This window comes from Lytechinus pictus, chromosome 17 (genome assembly GCF_037042905.1).
Source record: "Lytechinus pictus isolate F3 Inbred chromosome 17, Lp3.0, whole genome shotgun sequence".
Lineage (NCBI taxonomy): Eukaryota > Metazoa > Echinodermata > Echinoidea > Temnopleuroida > Toxopneustidae > Lytechinus > Lytechinus pictus.
In genome coordinates, this window is record NC_087261.1 from 15,643,654 (window position 1) to 15,653,916 (window position 10,263).

At 40.8% G+C, this 10,263-nt stretch overlaps 1 protein-coding gene across 1 annotated transcript in view; it reads right to left on the reverse strand.

Moving 5' to 3' along the window:
* Positions 1-1,575: 1,575 nt before the first annotated feature.
* Positions 1,576-10,263, reverse strand: part of LOC129280635 (high-affinity choline transporter 1-like) — a 15,320-nt gene continuing 6,632 nt past the window's right edge. Inside the window, exons 5-8 of the mRNA XM_054916659.2 lie at positions 7,097-7,222; positions 6,019-6,172; positions 2,675-2,892; positions 1,576-2,391 (exon numbers count right to left, since the gene is read on the reverse strand). Of these exons, the coding sequence (XP_054772634.2) occupies positions 1,870-2,391; positions 2,675-2,892; positions 6,019-6,172; positions 7,097-7,222 (1,020 nt within the window). The 3' untranslated portion in view covers positions 1,576-1,869. The remainder of the gene's footprint in view (positions 2,392-2,674; positions 2,893-6,018; positions 6,173-7,096; positions 7,223-10,263) is intronic.

Here is a 10,263-nt window from a genome sequence, read left to right on the forward strand (position 1 = left end):
ACAACGCTGTATCCGTGCGCTGTGAAGTACGTCATAATGGTTAAGTAAATGAAATGCGCGCCAATGGCCGATGCAGAATCGGCTTTCTGTTTACACGTAGTAAAAAAGCCGATTCTGCATCGGCTCGCGGTTCTGAACTTACTACTTTGGTGGTGCAAAATTGCCGATTCTGAACCGAGAGCCGGTGCAGAATCGGCTTTTTTTTATGCAGCGTGTAAACACGGTAATTATGGACTAATAATTTACTACTAAGGCGCAATAAGAAAATGAAAAATTCGCGGAGGAGGGGTGTATGAATATTATGGTCCCTAATCATTCAGCTAAACCTTGGCTGGATCATTATGACGTATTTTCTGTTGAGTTAATCAATCAGAAAAACAAAATGTGCGTCTATATCTTGTCTCAAAAAACGCCCCATTTTGGGTAATAATTATATAATATTGACTGGCTTTGAGGGAGATACCAAATATTTCCCGATTTTGCCCCATAACGCATGAGTCTTGACGAGGGCAATATGAGTCTACTGAGGGAAATATAATATGGCATCTCCCGAAAATTAAAGCCAGTCAGTATTATTATTATTATTACTTATTGGCCCACAGCTGTAAGACTAAATCCAAGCTGTTATTTGTAGTAATTTTGTATATTTGCCTTGTTGTAGTTCCAAAGTCAGGTTATTCGTGAACAAGATGAAGTCATCCTGCATGGCTAAGTAGTGTATGAGGAGGGGTAAATGAATATTATGGCCCCTAGTCATTCAGCTGAACCCTGGTTGGACCATTGTGGCGTATTTTCTGTTAGGTTAATCAGACAGCCAAAATACTCGTTTTTATCTTGTCTCCGAAATGTCTCATTCAGTTAATAATTTGCACTATTTACATTCTTATCACCATTTTCATGCACAAATTAAGTTATAATATTATAATATATATATATATATATATATATATATATATATATATATTAATCAGTGATCTGGTAGTAATTAATTTGAATACTTATTCACCGTGAAATTTCTATACAGCGTCATTTATCTATTCCGAGACGTATTACCACGTGCTTTAGCGCGAACTGCCTTCCAGCGTTCGATGCATTAAATTTATTAGTCCTGTCAGGTACCCATTCACCCCACCTGGGATTTTTTTTAAAGAAAACACACCACGGCTGGGATTCGAACCCACGACCCTCTGATTAAGAGACGATAGTCAGAACATCTAGACCGCGACTCCCCCACGGGCAATTACCTTTTTCATTGATTTTTGGGGCGGTGACGTATTGGGAGGGTGAATATAGTAAAAATAGCAAAAAGACAAAAAAATTCTTAACAAATAATGGATATAGAGTATAAAAATGGTACGTAAAGGAAATATTCAGCCAACTATACACAGGGACACGGTTATTCCCATATGCTACAGATTACAGCCACACCAAATAAGCAGACTCCAAACCGAACAATGTAGTAATATAGCTTTAATCGGTCTGGAGTCGGTTTCGCCTGGGTGACCGTAAGATTGATTTAAAAACCTCTCTGTGAAAGAGGGATTATGTATACTAAAGCAAAATAACAATAAATGTGAATGATTAAAAAATTGAGTAAGTTTTAATGCAGAAGGCCCATTGTGTTTTTTAATAAAATCTACAATTTATAGCGCAGGGGTTGGGGATACAAATCGAGGTTTTTGTAGATAATCAAGATTGTTAAAGCTTTTGTCATTATCCTTTTCTGAAAATGGAGGAAATTAGCGTATAATAACGTAGTACCCCACCGCCAGTTTATTATTTTTTATCACCTTTGCTGCTATGTATTTCGTGGTTTCATTTAACGTGATATGAATGAGCCATACAGATTAATGAATGACATATCAATGTCTAAGTGTCTTTACGATCCGTGATCTCGAAAGCTTGTACCCCGTGACTATTGACCTCATCACCGGGTCGGACATACTCCTTGTAGTCCTTATTGACTACGCATCTGAAGACATCGTAACGAGGGGGTATGTGGCCTCGAGTGAATAGGAAGTCTGTGGCGTACGAGACACTGACGATGGTGACAAACGATACCAAACAGGCGAAGGTTCGAAAAGGGAAAAGCTGCCCGAAGTTCTCGCGGAAGTAAGGGTAGTGGATGATGTATGGTATACTAAGCGCGGGTTCTCCACCAAGTAGCCGCAGAAGAAGTCCGAGTGTGAAGCCAAGGGCCGAGCCGTAGGTGTTGGATTTCCGGACGTGTATAACGCACACGAACTGCGGGAAGAGCACGACGTAGACGAAATCAGAGCACAGTACGAAGAGGACGTAGATGGACTTTACCGTCAAGGCCATGACGGTGGCAATGGTTGCAACGACGATCACGGAGGCACGTAGCGCCCACATCATTTCTCGCTCTGAGGCCTATAATGAAATCAGGTGAGAAAATGTTTCAAGGGTTCAAGCAAAGTTTATGTGAAATTTGGTATCAACATCGTAAAAGGCTGATTGTAATGTGTTTTTGTTATTAGCCCCGCGACTCTTCTCACTTTTCTTTTTACATAATCCAATATGTGTAACATGTATAACATCGGTAACAGTCCTGTAAAATACTGACACCAGAAGGACGTCAGAGCTTTGGTTGGTTTGAAACATATTCTTTCTTAGGGAAGGGGGGGGGTAGCTTTGCAACGCAACAGACTATTACCCTTGGTCTGATGATATTCTTGTAGACGTTTCTCACAAACATGGAGCTGGATGCGAGCACGGACGAATCGGTGGACGACATCACCGCGGCGGAGATCGCCCCTAGTCCGAGGAAGGCGACAACCGGAGGGGTGAGGTACTGGATAACGGCCGGGAGAACGATCCCTGGATTTTCGTATGGATCGGTTTTGTTCAGAGGTATGTTCGTCATATTCCAGTCTGCAAATATGATAAAGATATCAACAGTAACTTCCACGATAGCCCGAAATGAAGGTCCTTTTCGCAAGGCCTGGGAACGATATTTTACAGGGAATGCCAGTTTAAACTTGACAAGCAAGAAAAAAGCCCAGGGCGATGCCTATTCGGGACATCTCATTTAAAAAGTACAGGGAGTAAGTCTGAACCCTCGTCGCGGATGTAGAATCCGTTTCATTAAACCTTACAACTATAGTTTCATCACTGTGGTTACAGGGCTCAGCAGCAAATCGCAAATCGAGTATTCATCTGTTTTCTGTATATGTATAGTTACAACAATTAGACAATGAAAAAGTTACAGTACAGTTACAATATAGTTACAATAATAGCAGGGGGCCGTTTCATAAAGCTGTTCGTAAGTTAAGAACGACTTTAAGAACGACTGGTGATCCTTTCTTACGCGCTAAACCATCGCCAATGGTGTACCTTTTACCCAAAGAAATTATCACCAGTCGTTCTTAAAGTCGCTCTTATCTTACGAACAGCTTTATGAAACACCCACCTGGGTTGCCATTATCACAAGTTTCTATGAAACATGCCCCTCATCTCCAACAATGAAATCCTTAAGAAGCTACCTAAGATGATATACACACTCAGAAATCCCGGTGCAAATGGGGTGTACGATGCGTGCGTACACCTCGCAATACCATCGAGGTGCAAGTTAGCTCTTATGCGAGAGTACGTGTCAGTTGTACACCCATGTACTCTTTGCGTGCACCCCAACAGTCTCGCTGATAGACGTATGGTATAGATAAAGTTGATTTGTGATCGTAAAATACCCGAAATAACAATGCACTAACGCCACACTTTACCGAAGTTAAACAATTTTTAAAAATATTTAATATTTATGTGATGATAATTGTTTCAAAAACACATTTGATTACGTATACTTTTGGAGAACAGTAAAATAGAGCTACTTGAATCACAACTATCAGCACAAGTCAAAAAGGTATCGGATCATATGGCTAGAGACCTCATCCGGTCTCAGCAGTTCTCGCTGGCATAGCAGGAAAAATCTTGACTACAGGAAAAAACGAGGTGATTTCGAGTCCCAACAAAGGTAACTAAAAAAATCGATACAGAAAGTGAATGGACCAGAAGTCTCGACAATCTTTTTGTTGTTATAGGTGGGGGTACATTATTTTTTTTTTTAAATAAAACATTATGCACCCTAAGGGTAGTACGCCCTCTAAGGTGCAGATGGACACCGCAAATAGGGGTGCACACTGTACACCCCTATTCGGGGTGTACAGTGTGCACCCCGAATAGGGGTACTCATATAGGGAGATGCCTGTGCACCCCTATAGGGGTGTAAAATTGATCCCGAATTTCTTAGTGTGTGGAATGTATCAAGTGACGTTTGGGTGTTTCTAAGGCCGATGACGAAGCATGGATGTAGGTGCCTCGTGGTACTCCATTTACCTTTCGCAGGCATACGTTTGGTCATGTTGGTCCTGAGAAGCCTCAAAGAACACACAAAGACAAGATAAAAACCTTTTATATCCCGGCACTAAACTACACCAATGTGCATATGGTGATAACGGTCGTTTTTATGTTAAAGTCGCGAAACGCGCGTAGCGCATCTATTGTATCACTACGCGAAAAAGGAGACCGAAGAGTATATTTTTTGCAGAAAACAAAACAAATATAAAAACGGATAGACTTGATTAATGGGAAGTTGGTATGTCTCCAGATTATATTCACTCGCTTTAAAGGTTTCTTCCCACGTACATTGGCATGACGTTTGCTCAAGCAATCAGAGGCGTCGATCCTGGGGGGGGGGGGGGGGGGGCAGGGGGAGCGATCGCCCCACCAATGAAAATATTGGGGGGGGCAAACATATCGTTTTGCCCCCCCCCCCCCCCCCCCAATAATTCCGCATGTGCAAAAATAAAATAAGATTGTAACGTTACACAGAAATCAGCTAGCGAGATTGAGATACACAACTCATTCTTTATTTAAAATCGCTTTCAAAATGTCCGCTTTTTCAGATTGGAATATAAAAAATTTCAGCTCGCGCTTCGCGCTCGCATCAATTCTGTAGTAAAAACCCATACTTTTCATGATTAAATTGTGAATAGAAGTCCCGTTTTCAATTCTAAGGCTCAAAAGAACTCCCGCTTCGATTTGCAATATATCTTGTTCTTTATTAAAAACGTCCATTAAACTGTCATTTTTTTTTCAGATCGAAATATCAAAATTTCAGCTCGCGCTTCACGCTCGCATCTATTGTTTTAGATACCCATTTTAATCCTTGGTACCAAAAATGCTTAGAATATCAAGCTTTCGGGTCAGAATATAAAGAAACTTCAGCTCGCTCTCGGCACTTGCATTATCTGTGTAGTGAGATATGTATCCTCCTCATGAGTTACTACAAACAGTCCTAAACAGGTACCTTTTTCCAGTTTTCAGGTCAGTATACAAAAAAATTTCAGCTCGCGCTTCGCGCTCGCATTAATTTTTTGGTGAGATATGTGGCTCTTTCTCATGAGTTATATATATATATATGCCTATGTGTGTGGGTGTGTTTCGTGTGATCGAGCGCCTTTGGAACGGGACCGTTGATTCATAATTTTGCCCCCCCCCCCCCCAATCTGAAAAATGGATCGACGCCCCTGCAAGCAATGATTTCTCGATAAACATACACCCTTTTTTAAGTGTTGTTGCCATTGGAGAAGTCACAGGACTTTGAATTAGTTTTCTCGGTTCGAATCTTAGATATTACGTAATTTTCTCCGACAAAACAGGTCAACAATGTGCTGGTCTCAGCTGAGGAGAAGTAAATCGGTACCTGGCAGGCATTTATTTCTGAAAAAGCTTCTGCGCACTCTAGACCGCCAGACCAGTGCCAGGAAAATAATGTCCAAGTCCTTTAGAAGCGCAGAGAGACGTATCATAATGTGATATGCGTTATACAAGAACTGTATATTATTTCATTATCATTATTATGACTATAGTAATAATGATTGTTATTATAATCATTACCATTATTATTATTAGCTGTTGTAGTAATCTATCGTTATTGTCATCATTATCATTATTATTATTATTAGCTCCGATAAACAAATATGAGTAAATGAAATCCCTCACCTGTGCTTGCTCCAACAGCCCCCAGAACATATGCAGGTATACTAAGGACGAGGCATCCAAATGCAGCAACGATGGAGAGATTTTGGGCAAGCTCGGGGGTCTTTGCCGATAGAGCCCTTTGGTAGTAGGCCTGCCAGGGAACTCCTCCAAAGATCTAAATTTTTTGATGAAAATGAAAAAAAAAGGAAAATAAGAATCCATATTTTATTGTTCGAAATAGACATGAAATGCAGTGAAATACTCCGAAACTTTGCTTGGCCCCATTTATTGATCGTGGGCCCGACAGCCGCTGTGCAGCGCCAGATCGACGAGGCTCTATCCCTTTAATCGTTGAACGCCAAACAGGGTAGCAGCAACTCCCATCTTTTGACATCTTTGGTCTGACGCGGCCGGGGTTTGAACCCCCGACCTCCCGGATGTGAGACGACGCTCTACCAACTAAGCCAACACACCAAATGGTCTATAATCAGTAAACTGTCATTTGGTCTCATCCTGATAAGTACATTTAGTTATTTGGTCTAACACCACTTCGTCTATATTGATTAGATGAACTGTTTATAAACCAAATATGAGTATAGAATCTTGTGGGCCACTTGTGTACAAATTCAATTGATAAATTTGATTTATCGAAGTACCCATTTAATAGTAATGCCTGGTAAAATACTATGAACCGTATATAGAATTAGGGCGTATTATGTGCTCAATCAAAAACTTCAATGAAATGTACTTTAGTGATCACAAGAATAATGATAATGAAAATGGGTTAAGTCAATATTGATCGACCATAGATTTTCATACATGAATGAATACGAATAATTATCATAAATCCTTATTATAAATGAAATACAATTTTTTTTTCTTGACATAGATGTACATGTATAATTCTGCTGATGCTACTTATGTGTTTTTACCATAAAGAACCAAACCTTAGTTTTGCAAAACTACCACGGGGGTAATTGTTCCCCATGCAACTTTAATGAAACAGATAAGTAATCTGACGTTAGATCCTCACATGAAAACATGAATAACAACTAATCAAAAAAACTAGAAACAAAATTGTGTCAGTCTGCCAACTTACAAGGAGGAAACAGCTGTCGAACCATTGCCCAATGAATTTGTTGTCCCACTCCCCGATCCAATTGTCTGAGGTCTCAGACAGGGGCGCCACTGCTTCATTTGTGAGAGCAAATGGTACACAGAACCACTGTTTTGAAAGGGAAAGGTGAAATGATATTGTTACACAATGCATATTTAAATTCAATCGGATGTTAGAATGTGCGATCCGTGTAGCTTAGCAGTGTGTCACAATGTTCGAGGTGATTGAAGTTTATCATCTCTTGAATCAACACTATTATCACTATCACTGTCATAATTAATATCATTATTGTTATTATCATCATCATTATTATTATGATTATTATCATCATCATCATTGCAATAATGGTCATTACAATCATTATTAATATCAATATCATTAATATTTCTTTTGTTGTTCTTGCTTCGTTTATTTTTGAAGTTGCAATTTATATAAGTAGGCCACTTAATTACTGTAAAAGTGGTAATAATGCGGGAACAGCGGCGACAGGAGTAGTATTAGTAAAAGCAGGAGCAGGACTATCACCAGCACCAGAGAAGGAGTAACTCTAGCCGCAGCATCAGGGGGGCGTTTCATGAAAGGACTTGTCGGACGTTTTATCCGACAAGTCCCATTTTATCCGACAGTTACCATAGTAACAGTACCTCTCAGCCAATCAACATCAGAGAAAGATGTCAGATCTGACAACTTGTCGGATGAAAATGTTGATGAAACGCTCCCCAGGAGTCGCACTGCTATAATAGCAATAGTAGAAGTAGTAGTACAGGCGCGGATCCAAGGGGGCCGAGCCGCCCCCCGCCCTATTTTTGGCAACCAAATAAAAATGTCCTTTTAACTTGAGAGAAACGCATCAAATGATAAATCTGAAAATGACATAAATTCTACTGTTCACAGTGTACTGAAAGTATACCCCGACATAAACTCCGAGATTGCCCGCCATTTTGTGCTTAAAGGTGATTCAACTTCGATTACTACAAAAGACAACAGTCATGTCGAGGATAATGGTACCACCGAAGGTATGAATGAGTCGCACAATGGATCATTACATTCTAACCAATCGATGATTTCCGAAGTCTCTATCCCTATTGTTGATGATAATCCGAGTCGTTCGGAAAATAGATGCATTATCTGTGATTTGAAGAGTCAAGATCGCATCTGTATGAAATGTAAATGTATGTCAATACGAATTGATCAAATTGCCTTAGATGTCAAAAGAATGAAGAAGATCGTCGATTCTATTCCGAATTCTTCGGCAACGAAATCCGAATCTTCGACTCCACCTATGTCAATTAACGAAGAACAGCGTCAAAACAATAGACTACCAGCTCGAGATAATCCCCCTCGTCAGTTGAAGAGCTCAGACAAGGCGCAAAATCAGCTTAATACAGGTCAAGCTAATCGCGTACCGAGATACGGGAATGACGCTTCCCGTTCCGGTTATCCGACACCAGTGGCGAAACAGGCGGGGGGGGGGGGGCAGGTGGGGCAAACTGCCCCCCCCCCCTGGCGGAGCTCACCGGGAAAATAAAAAAACGGGAAAAAGAAAAAAGGGGGGAAGAAAGGGAAAGGGAAAGGAAAGAAAAAAGGGGAAAGGGAAAGGAAAAGGAAAAGGGAAAAGAAAACTAAGAAAAAACATAAAAAAGGGAAAACGGAAAGATAACGGGAAAAGGAAGGAAAAAATAACAAGTGAGAAAGAACAATTCGCCCCGATATACAAATACATTAGCATGATTAGTAAGACGGAAATAAATTAAAGATGACAAAAAGGCAAACAAAAGCGGGAAATAAAGGCAGAATGGAATTAGCTAAAATCTAAATTGGAAAAAAAAGAATAGGGACAAGATAACGTACACTACCGGGCTGTCGAGGATTGAGATAACGAGCGGGAAGAAAAATGGATGGTATATAGCATAATGTCGTCTGAAAGTCTATCATAAACTTGCTAAATCTCCAAAGGCTCTGTCCAAGAGTCAAGACCCCGTGCAGTGGGGGCTCTTCATCTGTAACCTTTAATGGGGTCTATAACGGGCCCCTATATGGACCCTTCCTGCATTAAGCTTTACGTTGAAGCACTGGCGTACCGGGGGGGGGGGGTAATTCCACAGCCAAGGGGAAAGAAAATAAAATAAAATAAAGGAGGCAGCGAAATTAGATGAATGAACAAAATATATGACATTATATTTGCTATAATGATGTAAAAATCTATCACATAATTTGAAATTCATTTTAACAGGCCATTTTATTTCTGGCTCGCTGGCGACTTTTTACAAAATTTCCCACATTTGCTATGGTGTGCCCCTCACAATATTTGGATGAATACGATACACAACTGCATTGAATTTATGTGTTGTGTTAAAGCTATATAAATATACACGCAATTTGATTAAAATGGTTCTAGGACAACTACCCCCTGGACAATAACCCCCCCGGACAACTACCCCCGCTCAATTACCCCCCGAGGACAATTACCCCCCGGACAATTACCCCCCGAGGACAACTACCCCCCGAGGACAATTACCCCCGGACAATTACCCCCCGGACAACTACCCCCGGACAACTACCCCCCGGACAACTACCCCTGGACAATTACCCCCAGGACAACTACCCCCGGATAACTACCCCTGGACAATTACCCCCCGGACAATTACCCCCCGGACAATTACCCCCCCGGACAATTACCCCCCCGGACAACTACCCCCCGGACAACTACCCCCCGGACAATTACCCCCCAGACAATTACCTTCAGAAAATCCCCCCTTCTCTCCAGCATCAATGTTAGAATTAAGCGGGACCCATTGTAAGTTTTGGTCGGTGGCACAGGTTTCCGAAATATTTTCTTCTTTATCTTCCGTTAATAACTTTTTATTTCTCTTTTATATTGCTCTTTCTCCTGTTCTTTCACTTTCTTCTTTTTTTCTTTTTTGTTTTTGTTTAGCGGCGCCTTCTGCATCATGATAAGGGGGGGGGGGGGGCTTGCACCCGAAACCTCCCGTTTGGCTATGCATATATACATCAGAAAATTTGTAAACTGGCCCTCATTCTAAGTTTTCATAGAACAATTGAACACGATTAGTCATACTAATCACAAATGCTGAATATCTCTAATTCCAACTGATCTGATTTTTTTAAGTATTTATTTTGGGTTTAAT